This window comes from Thermomyces dupontii (genome assembly GCF_041956625.1).
Source record: "Thermomyces dupontii strain NRRL 2155 unplaced genomic scaffold VTN31scaffold_5, whole genome shotgun sequence".
Taxonomy (NCBI): domain Eukaryota; kingdom Fungi; phylum Ascomycota; class Eurotiomycetes; order Eurotiales; family Trichocomaceae; genus Thermomyces; species Thermomyces dupontii.
In genome coordinates this window covers 897,996-913,057 of record NW_027192311.1, presented here as the reverse complement: position 1 = coordinate 913,057, position 15,062 = coordinate 897,996, and the positions used below count along the sequence as shown (strand labels likewise).

Here is a 15,062-nt window from a genome sequence, read left to right as displayed (position 1 = left end):
ACTAAGTAATAGACAGCGAGAAGGCTAAAATTACTTGTTCTCGTTCGGGCATGACACACCAGCACTGCGGGGCTGGGTTCAGCTCGATCTTCCCACAAGCCGTGCTCTCAGCTGGGTTTACGATGAGTTGAGTTCACCTTCCATACCAGTGATAAAACCCTCCAAAACGGTAACGTAGATTGTCGAGACCATGTATGATATTGTCGGCTCTCTGCCACTCGAGCTCCTTATTTATGTCGTGGAGCATCTTGATCCGAGAGACATTGTTCGGAGCCAGAGAGTGTGTTTCGATGACTCATCGAGTTCGAAAATCAAGCCCTCTATCTAACAAACCCTAGGTTTCAAAGCGATGGCGCACGATCTTCTCGTGCAATACAATCATCACGCCTGTTTTGCGCAAAACGCTTGCGTTCCTCGGCCTGGACATGGAAGGTGTCAGCACAGATGTCGCGATCGCTGACGCGATAAGATATTTCAGATGGCAACATGGCTTGCAGCATGCTCGACCGGTCAAAACAATCTTCGTCCCCTGGCCAGGCCGCGGGTCAAGACTGCCCAATAAGATCCAATGCCATTCGCGTCGGCTGTGCTATTGCAAGACAGAACGCAACGAAGTTGAGATGCTGAATCTTGAGACTGGAGAGGTCTCGATCTGGACCGGTAGCGAAACAGGGACACTTCTTCGTGCATGTCTCTCCGATCGCTATCTTGTTCTGGTCTCGAGCGAAGGGTAAGCAACGAGCAGCAGATGCCTCTACTATCTTGTCGGCTGACTTCTGACATCTGATACTGGTTATAACTAGGGGGTTGGCTAACTTGATAGCGTGGGATATACACACAAAACGGAAACTGAGCAAACAGTTTCCCCGTAGCGGCTTGTACTATTCGATCGTCGAGGACAAGGTGGTCATCGCTCCCGGGCATGGAAGGCAACCAAGGCCCGTCTACGTTTGGGACTTAAGTTCAAACCATGTCCAGAGCATCGGCAGCTTTTCGAATCTCAGATTGTGCCACATGGACGCGGTTGAGAACGTACTGGTGGCATTCGAAATCAACTGTGAGAAACACCCGCTTGCAGTGCAGCAGACCAAGTGGAGGACCGCAACTGGACAACTGGTTGAGAAGAAGAACTTTCACTTGTTGATGCCGGATCGCCCTGTGGGCCCCTCATTCTGGATCTACAGCGAGTGCTGCCGCACCTTCGGCCACAAGACTGTGACCCAGCTCTTCACCTGGTCAGACAGGTACGCCACGGGAAGACTCGAATACGACCATGCCGTTGACCGGCTCAGCGCCCAATGGATTCACTGCCACGAGGTCATCCAAGAGTACCCTGAGCGCGCGTATCTTACCCCAAACTTGTACTACCGCAGTAGCACGAGAATCGATAAGATTGCCGTTTACAACGCCACAACCGGCACGGCAACTCTACACGCAAAATTGTTGGATTGGAGAAATATGATCAAGGTCTCCTCTCCAAAATCAATAAGCCAAAGAATCCTTCTGGGAAAATGGGTCTTTGACGTCTTTGGCGATCGCGAGGTCTTGGGCTTGGCCGTTGAGACTGGCGTTCATCTCTCGTTCTTCGACCCAAGCTTTGCACCAAACCTCCGAGATTGGAACAAAGGTTAATCGGAAATCTATAATGCATGTTTGATATCTCTCGAGCAGCAATGTTGCTTGTCCATTCCTCCAGCGATTCAAAGAGAAGTCGCTCAATAATAACTAAAGTGCTCATTAATACATGTCTAGCAGAAGTCAACTGTAATTCATCTGGACAGCTGCATACCTACTGATTAGTTGGATAAGGTAGTGACAGACCAGGGTAAATGACTTAAAGTCTCGTTCCGGATGTGCATCATCAACACTGCGGGGTTAGATGTGACAGATGGCGGGAGTACTAATATTTAACGGATCAAGATCCAACCCTCCGCAAGTCGTGCTCTCAGCTGGATTTACTGAGGAGGCTGGGCGTTGGATGGTATGCTTCAATACCACTGTGACAAACTCCTCCGAGCGGCATCTTGGACTTGAAAACGTCATGATGTATGATAGTATTGTCGAGTCTCTGCCTCTGGAGCTCGTGGTTCAAGCCGTGGAGTATCTGGATTTGGAAAGCTTTGTCCGGAGCAAGAGAGTGCCTATCGACCAATCCTGATTGTTTGACAGCCAAGCACTCCATCTTGACAGAGTTTATGTCTTCAAGAGATGACGCACAATGTTCTCGTGCGATACGGTCATCGCGCCCTGCTTGCGAGAAACGCTTGCATTCCTGGGCCCGGGCCAGGAAAGTGCCAGCATTGATGCAGCGATTACCGTTGCCAAATGAATTGCAGTATGCCCAACCGGTCAGGAAGATCATCCTTCCCTGGCCAGCGGAATACTCATCTCCCTCGGCCGGTGAGACCCAGTACCATTCGAGCCTGCTTTTCTATGACAATTCGAAACGCAGTGAAGTTCAGATGCTCGACCTAGAGGCTGGAAAGAAATTGGCATGGGCCTGCAGCAGAGGGATACCGCGTCCCGGTCCCTTAACGCTATCTGTTTGGGACCTTCAGTTAGGGGCAGGAAAGGAAGGTTTCTAGTAAAGAGGCGCTGTTATTCCATCTCGTCAGCTGTGGTATGATGGCTCAACATTTGATTTGAGGTCAAAGACCAGAGGTAGTATGTACCTAAGGTAGATAAGGTAGTTATTGGGCTCCTGTGTTGGCAACCTGGGATAGATGCACAAAACGGAAACACGTTCGACGAATTCAAGTCTTTCACACCTTTTGTACGATTGTTGAGGACACAATGGTAGTAGTGCCTGTTCCGTCTATGTTTGCGATCCGAGCTCGAATCGTGTCCAAGAGATTCGCTGCTTCATTGATCTTAGATTACGACACCTGGCCACCTCTGAGAACATACTGGTGACATTTAAATTCAACCGGGAGAAACTGCCACCAGAGGTACAGCAGGTCCAGTGGACAACGTTGACGATGGGGCTCTGTTGGAAAGAAAGATTTCTCACCTGACGCTGCCGGCAGATTGCCTCTCAAACAGGATTGATATCTGTAGGAAGGCATTGGAATATGTCTCCCGTTCGCCCAGCAAATCGAATGAAGTTAGATACTGTACGTGTCCATGGGATGGAATCTGCGATACTATCTGTCAGCGGCACACAATCAACTACATCGATACTATCATTGCATTACATCTAGTTAACCACTCGTGCGCAGAATTAAATGGCATTATCTGTAGAACTGCCGGCCGTGCACTGCTGAGAATAGGCAAACCAGTTCTCAAGGAAGATTAGCAGTGAATTATGAATGAAAGCAATTGCACGGGACATGGATTGAGCATCTAGTCAACGGCCTAATGGGTCACAAAATATGACCTCTCTCGTCACTGCATCTGACTTCCCCTGAGCGAAGCCGCCGGGATTTACAAATGGATTCATTCGATCCTAGATTGTGCCAGAAGATCTGCGGGAACGAGTACTTTCAGTCGATAGAGGCCAGTGTAAACCTCGTTAACCTCCAAACTTGTCTGGCGGGCTGGTCATACTGAATGGCATCATGAAACTGAATGGGAACAATAGTCATCCCAGTATTTCAATTTATTGACTGTTCGGAGGATCTGTACGTAGTATATACCGCAGTTATTGCCGAACAAGATACATGGCATGACATCGCTCATCAAAAGCTTATCAGGACATAATCATAATCATGACAGGAAACCACTGACAACCGAGTATTGAGAAACGTCATGAAGGTGAGTCGGAGACAACGGAAATACCAACAAGAAAATGACAAACTGCTATCACCCATTCACTAGCGTTGAGCACTTGGCTAGATGTAGCCGAGGTTGGAAAGAATATTCCTACTGTCGTTAGCGGGCATGCTGGTTGTCTGTAATGCCCGCACTTGCGATCCTCGTCGCAATCGTTGTATTCCGGCAGTGACCTTCCACGCTTCGGTTTGCGGGAGGACGAAAACGTACTTCTTTCCCTCCTGATCGCGGATGCTGGCTCGAACGATGTATAGGCCGCGAAGCTCCGCTGTCTGCACGATAGTCGATTGTTTATCAGTATCCATCCGGGATAGTCAATTGAGTTTTGCACTCGGCACCAATTTCCATAACATCCTCGAGAGAGAGGAGTGTGGTGATGGGTTGCTCGGAATGCAGCAGCAAAGACACATCCGCAGGGGACCACTTACCTCAATTAATTTCATGGTCCATGCTTTGACGTCCCATTCGCGCTGGGCAACCCCGCGCACATCATCGTCAATGAACAAACCCTCCGTTGTAATCCGCAGGATAAGGCCATCCGTAACAGAACCCTGACCCGAGACCAGCTTCGCTGTCGGCGTGTTTTGAAAGGCATTATTGAACAGATATACGCCGCGAATCACAACCTTGTCCGGATCTTTTGTTGAGTATGGCTCTCTGTTAGAGGGCGGTGGCGTTGTGCGTGCCGTCGACTGTGACGGCGCATATGATGACTCCGAGTTGACCGACGAGGACGACGTATGATATGGCCGCCGAGGTCGATCATACGGGCGAAAGGAGTATGCATCGTCATCGGTTGCAGTTTTTGCCGATGCAGGCATGGCCTTTTTCTGGGGCGACGAAGCTGGGGAGGGAGCCGGTGAGGGCTTTTTAGAAGCCTCAGCGGCCTCCTTTGCCTCAGCAAACTTCTTCGCCGCGGCTTCTTTCGCTTTCTGGAATCTGGCCGTTGCCTCTCTCTTCAAAGCTTCTCTGGCCGCAGCTTCTCTCTCGGCAGCTTCTTTTTCGGCCTTCTCCTTAGCTTCAGCCGCCGCTCGGAGAGCAGCCGCTTCTCGCTCTATGGCTTCTCGTAGGGCTGCTGCCTCTCTTTCCGCCGCTTCCCTCGCCGCAGCAGCCTCGCGTTCGAGTTGTTCTTTGCGCTCCTGGAATTCCTTCTCCAAGGCCTCCCTTTCTCGTTGCCTTCTCCGTTCCGCTTCCTCCTCTTCACGCTTCCTCCTGAATGCTTCCATTTTTCTTCGGATTTCTTCTTTGCGCCGAGTCTCTTCTCTTGCCCTCTCCCATTCCTCGGCTTGAGTAGGTCTTTGTTGACTGTCAGTCGCACTCTGAGTCTGAGGTCCGCCCTGTGTCTGTTGTCCAGGTTGGGCTTGAGGTCCGGCTTGGGATTGAGGCCCGCTCTGCGTCTGGGGTCCAGCTTGGGTTTGAGGCCCAGCCTGGGGTTGAGGAGGCGGCGTTTGCGCGGTTCCAGCGTTAAATGTGTTCCCGGCACTAGCATTTCCAGCAGAAGGTTGGCTGCCCGAGTTTCCGCCTGAAGAATTGCCTGGCGGAGAATTTGGGGATCCCGATCCAGACTTGCCAGAACCGCCCGAGCGTCGGCTGGAGCTGAATATTCCATCCTGTTGCATCATTCCCAAAAACCAGCCCAAGAGAAAAGACACAAGAACGGCCGCTACAATACTCATACCGCTGGGTGCCATGGCGGAGAATAAGCCCTTGACAATGGGGAGAAGCGTGACGTAGCTGGCGATGATGGCAAGGGTGGTCAGTACGCCGGCGAAGAAACTGTTCCGGTGGCATTGTAACGAAGGCAGGTACAGGAACCCGCTGCCCGATGAATGCGGGGGAATCACGAAGATGTCATAATTGCCATTTGGTAAATCGCTGGCTTTGCGGTATCTAGGAGTACCTCCAGTCGTTTGTGGATTGGCGCCATGAGGCGGAGGCGGTGGTGGAGGGGGCTCCATTCGCGTCGATTATTGAAAGATTGGGCTCGGTTGACGCTTTCCTACTCGTCTCCTGGCAAGTTACAAAACGCGTATCTGTTGAATTCGAGTCGGCACTTCTAGGCTGGACATCATGGCGCACAGCGCATCGGCCTGGGGCACGCCCCGCGATCCGATAATTGACACAAGTCGTGCAGATTGCCCGAGGGGCTGAGATCGCTGCAGAAACTTGCGACCGGGGTGTAGATGGAATGTTGTTGGCTTGATTGACTGCGAGAGATCTGCAAAGTATCGGTCAGAGCAGCCCGACTTCCACGGCAACTCGATACTTACATAAATTTGCCCGGGTTTCGAGGATAATGACAGATGCAAGTGCAAGATCAATGTTGAAGGGCGATGACCGCGTTTTTCTGTTGATCTGTCGGCTTCTTGGCTTCAGCAAGCGTGCAGATGCAGCCTGTCTTTACTGGAAACGGTTAGACATTGCACCTCAGCACCGTTACCTCTGCGAGAGGGCAGGTTCGTCGGAATCGTGGTAGTTATAGGTATACTGTAAATCTAGAAGGCTGAGATTGAGACGATTCATCTCATCAACTGGCTACAAAAGTAGGGACTTTATTACAATAATGGCGTTCGCCTCATCTTCGCACAAGATTCTGCTTCTTTCTTTTCTATACGTGTCGTTTCACGAGGTCCAAGCGGTGTTTGTTTTGATTTTTCTCTTTGTGTGCCCCAGTGATTCACGCCTTTGGATGGTCAACCAATCGCATTCCACGGGATCGAACCGCGCCACGACCGCCGATCTGACTCATCAGAACCGGGGGACCAATCACAATTCAGAATCGCGTTCTCCGAGAACGAACCTCATTCGTCCATTCGTCTGACTGTGCAAGCTGGGGGTGTGCATTTAGCACAAGGCAGTCAAGCCAGGGTGAATTGTCTTGCCTGCATCTAACGGTTTTTGTGTAGATGTCGAATGCTGTCATTCTTTTGCACCAGATCCAGCATCTGCAAGAGAACAGTTTGCTCGACATTATAATTGACTACGACTACGGCGTCATAACTTCACACACAGTAGTCGGTACTAAAAGCCGTTGTGGTCGGAAGTTTACAAGTTATCATCACAACGCTTCCTCGATGATAGCAGCACAATAATGGTCAGTGTGATTGACACACTTTTGGCAATTCGACAGCTAGACTACTATGTAATAACATGCTGTCCTCGCTTCTGTCCAAAGCTTGATAGTTTAGCACCTGCCACGTCTTTAGCCTGCAGAAATTGGAAGAGAGCAATCAGATGTTGGGAGCTTGCGATGCCCTTGACATACAGCTGGCGGATGCCCTTGAAGGCGTTTCGACGCTTGTCTCGTCAATAGGTCTCGGTAGTATCTATCACCAAGTTTGCATGCGAACTCGAGTTCCTGATGAGCACTTCTTCAGGTCCAGCAGCCGCGTTGCCCATCCTCTCTGCCCTTGAATCACGTGAATCTTTGCCAAACCGATCCGGGCAATCCCAGTATTAGGGTCCCTGTCACCGTGAGTCCTGGCAGGTATTATTAGGGGTTAATGCTGTCGTCGAACTCGCTCTTCTTGTCCAGTTGATGGTTCTCTAACTCCTGCATGATCATTTCCAAGCTGTCTGGACTCCGTACCCTGATCGGCACACGGGATTGGCACACAGAGGCTGCCGTCGCGTTGATTGGGCGGTGTGCGCCAACTGTCGGGCTGCGAGCATCACCATCCAGCATCACAAGTACAGGTCAGCCATTGATTTTTGCGTCGTCGATTGTCGACCCTTCCGAGTCGTTGAGCACCTCTACCTTTCTTTTATTCCCTCCTTGCGTTTCTTCATTTGCAATACTCCTGGTCACTTCAAGAGTTCAAGTACTACAGAAGAACTCGCACTCGCCTCACCGCCCTTCTCAGAACTGACACCGCCCTCGAAAGTGAACCGGTCCGCTCTATGCAGTCACGATAACACACTGGATTCCCACCAGACCTTCGGCGCCGGCGTCGAGGTATAGATTTTCGCGATATGTCTTCTTACAACGGCCATGCGCAACCTCAGCTCGACCAGCCAGGCTATGCGCCCCGCCATGCGGGCATGTTCAATGCCGGCTCAGCAGGCTCCGCACCAGCTGGCACCTTCTTGCCAGGAACCAAGGTTCAAGTAGGCAGCCACCGTGTCGTCGTCGAAAAATATCTATCAGAAGGTGGATTCGCCCATGTCTACGTCGTGCGGCTTCCACATCCTGTCGATGGCGCAGATACCGCCGTCTTGAAGCGCGTGGCGGTCCCCGACAAAGTGGCCCTGGCCAACATGCGCACTGAAGTCGAAACCATGAAGAAACTCAAGGGACACCGTCATATTGTCAAGTACATCGATTCCCACGCATCGCAGCTGAAAGGTGGAGGCTACGAAGTTTTCCTGCTCATGGAAAATTGCCAGGGCGGCGGTCTTATCGACTTCATGAATACCCGGTTGCAGAATCGGTTGACGGAGCCTGAGATCCTGCGAATCTTCCGCGATGTGGCTGAGGGCGTAGCCTGCATGCACTACTTGAAACCACCATTACTGCACCGCGATCTCAAGGTTGAGAATGTCTTGATCTCAGTGTCCGGGCAATCCACGGTGTATAAGTTGTGTGACTTTGGCTCCGCGGCCCCTCCTCGACCTGCGCCCACATCCGCAGCGGAGGGGCGTCTGATCGAGGATGACATCCAAAGGCACACTACCATGCAGTATCGAAGCCCAGAAATGATCGACGTCTACCGAGGGCACCCAATTGATGAAAAGAGCGATATCTGGGCATTGGGCGTCCTGCTGTACAAGCTATGCTACTATACCACTCCGTTCGAAGAAGTGGGTCAAATGGCCATCTTGAATGCTTCCTACAAGTTCCCCTCGTATCCGCCGTTTTCGGACCGACTGAAGCGGTTGATAGGTAATGAATTTTTTTCGCTTGCTCCGTGGTCACACTGGATGGACTAACTTCATCTTCAGCATCTATGTTACAGGAAAATCCACAGAAGCGGCCTACAATATACGAAGTCCTCCGGGAAGCTTGCCATATGTTGGGCAAAGAGGTGCCCATTCATGATGTATGCGTCCTAGCCAGTGTCTGCCCGACCGCTTCAGGCTCACTTCCCCGTAGATCTATTCTGAGCGCACCCGATCCGAAACCCGTCGGTATCAGGAACTCCCTCCCATGCCCACAGAAACTCCAAAGGTTGGCGCTGTGTTCTCCCCGCCGATCCAGGAAACGACCATCATACCAGAAATCGCCCCGATGCGCAGAGGGCGTCCATCCAAACCGACGTCACAGAATGTATCGGCCAAACCTAGCCCATCGCCGTATCGTGGAGGAGCTGGTGACGACCCGTTTGCCGCCCTTGATGGTGTCAACAACAAGAAAGCCACCGATGAACTGTCAGCGCGATTTCCCACGCTGGATGAGTTCTCTCTTCTGCACGAAAGGAACGGGAAGTTCGATTTTGAACCCACTGTGACCGAAGCAAAACCCGACCCGGATGACCTCTCACGACGCGTCGCCAATGCCTTGGCGGATGAGGCCTTTCGGAAACCGTCGTCTCCGGCAATGCTGCCGAGTGAAGAAGCCACGGGGAACAATCGGTCCACTGCAGCTTCTGCCGAAACCAAATCCCGTGAATCGGTCGTTCCCCGCGCGGAGACAGCACGATCTCAACCGGCACTGCATGAGCCGGCCCCTGAACGGCCACAGAAGCCTAAAATGGTGTCGGTCGGTACCATGACCGACCCTCCTCCTTCTCTCGGTCCGGAGTACGCACTTCCCCCACCCTCAAATCGTCCGATTTACCGCTTCCCACCGCCATCGAGTCAGGAGCAACTGTCTGGTCAGCCATGGTCGACTGAGAGGCGACGGTCACCGGTCGATCAACCAAGCACCGTCCCATCGCAGACGACTACAATCGAAAAAGTCGAACCCAGACGGAAGTCTTCGTCAGAGAAAGTCTCCCCTCGCCTGCCAAGCTCAGCACGACAGTCCCTGGAAGGCTCACGGCCATCTCTTCTTGACCTCGAAGATGTCGTGAGCAGACCAAAGTCAGCAAACACTCTTGCTCGGCCTGCAAGTGTCCACCTGGGTGCGAAACTGAGTTCACCTCAGGACTCAAGCGACCCAGCTGCAACGTCACTCGAGTCACGCCGGGCTCTGTACGAGGAAGGGGGATCTTCACAGCTTGCGCGAACTGATGGAGACCGGGGAGCCGAGCGAACCAACATCACGTCGGATATCGACTTCCTTCGCGCGCGCGAAGAGGAGGAGCGGGATCGAAAGAAGGAGAAACGGTTAAGCGGCAGCCACAAACACGCCAAGAAGTCGAGCTTGTCGTCTATAAATATCCCTGGGAAAGGTCTCCTGTCAGGCCGGTTTGGAGACGCGTTCCGTCGTTTCGAGCAGAATGCGCCGGATGACAACGGCAACGCACCATCTCCAACCGAGGCTGAAAAGCGGTTGACACCCTTCCCGGGCCCAGAGGCGACGGATCTGAGCAGTGACGACGATCTAGAGGGCCAAGATGTCACGGACATTTCGCCAGAAGTGCGACGCGAGCTTGAGCGGAGGCGTCTGTCACAAGAAGAAAAGCGGGTTGCTAACGCGGCCGCCGAATACCGCCAGCGCGTCGCCGGGCGAGGCGTCGGGGGCCGGGAAGGGCCAGCCAAAGCCTCGCTCATTCAAGAGCGCGTACAGTCCCTCCTCCAAGAGCACAACAAGCCGCCTCCGAAGACGGCCACTGGGTATGGACGATACACAGATGATGGACGGCCAATGGACCCCTCGCCGACGGAGCGGGAATCGGCACCGCCGTTGCCAACACGGCCCAAACCGCAGCAACTGCCAGAGCGGCCAGTGCAACAGACCGTTGGCCCTCCTCAGCGAACTGGGCAGCGGCCAGTCGCGCCTCCAAAGCCAAAGAACCTGCGTACTGGAGGCACGAGTGGGACGCCCGCGGCGGAGCGCGCTCCCACAGCGATGGCGACGGGCCGTGTGAGTCCTTCGAGTGATGACGACCCGGAAGCCAACTTCAATCGGCGGTTCCCGAGTCTGTCGGGGCTTGAGATGGAAACTGACATTCCAAAGCTATCCTCAATCCGCACGCGAGAGGTTTAACCTTACATTATGTGTTGCGCAGTGTGATATGGTATGCCTTTGGACAATTCTTGCAACTGTAATATACCGGTCTCTGCACATATTGTTCTTGACCATGTGAAAGACCTGCACATACGTTTTACCCTGTTCTCTTTATTTTCTTTCAGACTTGGCTGGATAGATGGCTCATAGAGGGCAATTGACTTCTGAGAAACTCGAGCCGGTTGGGCAATAACACGCGCTTTAGCAACATGGTTTGGACAGGAGCCATGCTGGTGTAAAGGAGTACTATCCTCTCCATGTCTTTTCTGGCTTTGTTTGGATCCATATCCAAGCCACTCATGGAAGAGCTCGTATTCTCTTGCCTTTTTACTCGCAGATGCTGGCCAGGTCTTCTAGGCAACCACGAGACGCATGTTGTGGAAGTCTGGTAAGAAGGACTCGTCCTCCGTATTCTTAATGATATAAAATTTATTTCTCACTTGTTTCCCGTTCACTGTATCATCCCAGAGCGGGACATTTTCCCAACCATCCCGCATTCAAATACATAAACCAGCTTTTAAGAGTGACGTATTTATCCAACCCCCCCCCCCTTAAAAATGCGGGTTGCGGTTGCTGGAGGTACCGGCACGATTGGTTCGTCCATCGTCTCTGCCCTGGCATCCAGTGGCAGACATACCCCGGTGATTCTGAGCCGGAGTGCTCCTTCTACTCCAAGTACTACTACAAGGGTCGTCGAGACTCGCGTGGTGGATTATGCCTCGCACGAGTCTCTAGTCCAGGCCCTCCGGGACATCGACGCCGTGATCAGCGCCTTATTGATCCCCGGCCCGGAATTCGTCTCCTATCAGCTCAACCTGCTCCGCGCCGCCGAGGAGGCCAAATGCAAGCGCTTTGCGCCCTCGGAGTGGGCGCTCTCGTACGACGCCCATAAGATCGTGAGCATTGACAAGGTGAAGTTGATGGTGTGGGATGAAGTCAAGAGATCCGTCTCCCAAGGCCGAATCGACGCCGCGTTGTTCCCATGCGGCATGTTCATGAATTACCTGGGGATTGGGGCTCCCAAGGAGGCCGAAGCGCGGGCGGGATTCCGTGAGGGCCCGATGATGTTCCACTTCAATGATGCCGAATCCGGGCCCTGGATCGAAGTGCCCGTAAGCGATGAGGATGGGTCGTTCCCCTCGCTGACGATGACGGATATTCGTGATGTGGGCAGGTTCATCGTTGCGGCGCTGGATATGGACGAGCCGGTGGGGGGGGTAGGGAGTTGGGTATGGCGGGAGAGACGAGGAATCTGGCGGAGATCGTGGAGCTGTGCAAGAAGTATGTCAGCAAGGATCTCCAGGTCAAAACGGTCCCCGTGTCGCAGCTACAGCGGAAATTGGAGGCTCTTGATCCGTGCGATATTCTCGCTCGGATAGACCTCGAGTATACCCTGGCTTGCGGCCGTGGGGGATCGGTGGTGAAGCCAACCCTAAATGAGCTGCGTCCGGAGGTGAAGCCAACCCGCATCGAGGAATTCCTGAAGAAATACTGGGTTGTATGATGGTGAGGGATGTGTACAGTTTTGATACTGCGGTTGCTATCTAAAAAATGAGATCTTGAAATGTGTCTGCGGCTTTTAATGTACGTTACAGCCAGACATGACTGGTTCGATATTGAAACATCTCCCTCAACTGTTGGCACTTTGAAATTATACAGGTCCATGGTAATCTCAGTGGCCTCGTACCAAATCCATGCTCGTGACATGCACCACTTGATCAATTCCCGAAACTTCCCTACGTTGTACTCCGTACTCGAACGGCCATCATAGGATTCAGGAGCCTACGCTCCACCTTCTCTCTTCGCGTACTCCTCCTCGATCCTTTCCTCATATAGCCGATCAGCTTCCTCCTTGGTGATGCGGCGCGCACTTGGGGCATTTCCTCGGTCTTCCGATTCAGCGATGTGTGCTCCTGGAGCGGCTACCGTTCCTCCGCTGCCCACGCCGACACGCTGTGAGGAGGTTCCGATGGCTTCGGCGCTGGCTGCGCCTGCGCTGCCGCTCGGACGGACTTCGTTGCTGGACAAGGGGTTGGTGTGGGTGGATGGGTTTTCGCTGGGCGAGTTGATTGTTCGAGCAGGCATGATGGCGGGGGGTCGGTGGTGCAAAGTAACTTGATAGAGGGCTTTTTCCGGCTGCCTGATCGTTGGGTAGGAGGTGACTGTGATGTTAAAGAAACTCGAAACAATTGAGAACAACCTTCAGTTTCGGAATTATCGCTCACTCTCAAGTGACGTCAATGTCGCCCACATTCGTCAGGCACTCAGGCTCCAGCAACCGTAATAGGCTAGTGCCATATCATCACGTGACAAACTCTCCAATTGAGCCAAGCACTACCTACTAGCAAGCTCTTTTCGAAGAACTCGGGTGAGTTCAATTATACTAGTAGTAACTTACTCCTCAGTTTCATGCAATCCTGATACAATGCCATTATGTCCCCGATCACGTTGAGCACTGTGGACCGTGAGTTGACCCTGCTAGCCAGCATCCGGACTGAGACTGACGCATCTTCAGAGGATCTCAAAGAGGTGATCCAGCAGCTCTTCGAGATCCAGTCCGCAGTGCATGGATATCTCGGTGCCGAGACACAAGCTGAACTGGTTCGAAAAATGTAGAACGCCTCCCATATTCAAACTCACCCTCCCTGTCGGCTCGTTTGTCCATCGAACATCATCTTGTCCCTTACATTTGGCCTGGTTATTAACTATTAATGCGGAAATGGGAAAAATAGAAACTCGCTTACGCTCGCGCTGTCAACTTTATCGGAGCATACCAAGCCTGATCCACAACAACAACAACAGCAACAGCAGCCGGCGCCCCATCCGGAGAAGGCGGACGACCCTGCAATAGCCAGCATCCAGCTCCCGCCGGAGATCATCGACTACGTCGACGCCGCGCGGAACCCTGATATCTACACGCGGGAATTCGTGGAGTTGGTTCAGCGAGGGAATCAGGATCTCAAGGGCAAGCAAGAGGCCTTCGCCGGTTTTCGCGACGTTTTGGCACGTGAAATGAGGAGCGCAATGCCCGAGTGTCGGGGTGAGGTTGACCGGGTGCTGGCGACGTTGGCCAGTGCGAAACAGTCAGGGTAATCACATCCTATCAGGACCGTCGCACTTGTCGTCAGCTGGCAGTGAACTCGAGCTCATAATCCACGTTTGACGACCTCGAATCGCGCCACATGAAATCTACTGCTGAATTTGGTGAGCTTTGAGCAAATCAACATAAAGACCTCTATCCTCCAACAATCAAATGAATAAAGTTCCTGCATCTCAGCTAAGTAGCCATAGCTATTACCTGTAAAAGGTAGTATGTATATACGGAGTAGTTGTAAGTTGGTCGATCCATGGACTATCTGAGGATCTGGAGTACTCTATCAGGATGTGCCATGAGATGATCGGGCCAAGCAATTACCAGACCAACCGTTGTGTTGTGTGATTGTAAGGTTACTTGGCCTCTGCACGTTGATTCGAGTAAACTTTGTGAGTTTCGATTTCAGGGTGCTTCAAGAGTCCATTTCAAAGTCTGGGTGTCCGAAATCAACGCATGATCGTCTCAGACTTGGCCATGAATTTGCTGGAATCAGTGGCAAACTTTGCTGCGAATGCTGTGATCCCTCTGCACGATTCTGCACTTGATGATACATACCGCAGAGTGCAGAGTCTCAATGTGCATAGACTTCCGGCGATAAAGTTACCTACCTACCTATCGAATCGAGTCTCTGGCGCGAGTCGTTGGATCTGAATTTCATTTTTGCATCTGGATGATCCCACTCACTCACTCATTTCATTTCGTCCGGAAATGAGTAAGCTACAGCATCTTCCAGCATGTTCGCAACTCGATTCAATAAACTCAAGGTTCCTTTTCCCCTAGTTAAGTTCGATCCCAAGCGAGCATCGGTCGAGCCCTTGATGAGTTGACGCCAAGTGCGAATTCCTCTCCACGACTTTCCCAAACGCCAAGCACTCCCAACTGCGAGTCTGCGACGACGGCCAGCCGGGAGGTGATGGTGATCGTCGCTGCCCGCGACAGTACAGTACAGTAATACCACATTGGGTTACCGTAGTACGTACTAGTAGTAATTAAGGCTTGGGCTTGAGCTCCTGAATTCCGCCGTTAGAGTTTTGTGTAAACTCCGTTTAGGAATTAGGACTCTGACGGTGTGACCCCGGAGGCGAC

The 15,062-nt window shown here is 52.4% G+C and overlaps 6 protein-coding genes across 6 annotated transcripts; 5 read left to right on the top strand and 1 right to left on the bottom strand.

Moving 5' to 3' along the window:
* Positions 1-190: 190 nt before the first annotated feature.
* On the top strand, positions 191-1,632 carry VTN31DRAFT_5606 (uncharacterized protein; the record flags this gene model as incomplete). The annotated part of the gene is made up of 3 exons (XM_069406124.1): positions 191-280; positions 339-730; positions 804-1,632. 3 exons carry the CDS (start codon positions 191-193, stop codon positions 1,630-1,632), a joined length of 1,311 nt encoding a protein of 436 aa, XP_069259763.1.
* A 416-nt stretch (positions 1,633-2,048) lies between these two features.
* VTN31DRAFT_5605 (uncharacterized protein) lies at positions 2,049-2,585 on the top strand (the record flags this gene model as incomplete). The annotated part of the gene is made up of 1 exon (XM_069406123.1): positions 2,049-2,585. The coding sequence occupies one exon, from the start codon at positions 2,049-2,051 to the stop codon at positions 2,583-2,585; it is 537 nt and encodes a 178-aa protein (XP_069259762.1).
* Positions 2,586-3,830: 1,245 nt separating this feature from the next.
* On the bottom strand, positions 3,831-5,729 carry VTN31DRAFT_5604 (uncharacterized protein; the record flags this gene model as incomplete). Its single annotated transcript, XM_069406122.1, has 2 exons — positions 3,831-4,043; positions 4,200-5,729. 2 exons carry the CDS (start codon positions 5,727-5,729, stop codon positions 3,831-3,833), a joined length of 1,743 nt encoding a protein of 580 aa, XP_069259761.1.
* Positions 5,730-7,743: 2,014 nt separating this feature from the next.
* On the top strand, positions 7,744-10,861 carry VTN31DRAFT_5603 (uncharacterized protein; the record flags this gene model as incomplete). The annotated part of the gene is made up of 3 exons (XM_069406121.1): positions 7,744-8,653; positions 8,713-8,810; positions 8,864-10,861. The coding sequence occupies 3 exons, from the start codon at positions 7,744-7,746 to the stop codon at positions 10,859-10,861; spliced, it is 3,006 nt and encodes a 1,001-aa protein (XP_069259760.1).
* A 578-nt stretch (positions 10,862-11,439) lies between these two features.
* VTN31DRAFT_5602 (uncharacterized protein) lies at positions 11,440-12,261 on the top strand (the record flags this gene model as incomplete). The annotated part of the gene is made up of 1 exon (XM_069406120.1): positions 11,440-12,261. One exon carries the CDS (start codon positions 11,440-11,442, stop codon positions 12,259-12,261), a length of 822 nt encoding a protein of 273 aa, XP_069259759.1.
* Positions 12,262-13,315: 1,054 nt separating this feature from the next.
* Positions 13,316-13,975, top strand: VTN31DRAFT_5601 (uncharacterized protein; the record flags this gene model as incomplete). Its single annotated transcript, XM_069406119.1, has 3 exons — positions 13,316-13,346; positions 13,398-13,494; positions 13,615-13,975. 3 exons carry the CDS (start codon positions 13,316-13,318, stop codon positions 13,973-13,975), a joined length of 489 nt encoding a protein of 162 aa, XP_069259758.1.
* Between the last annotated feature and the right edge of the window lie 1,087 nt (positions 13,976-15,062).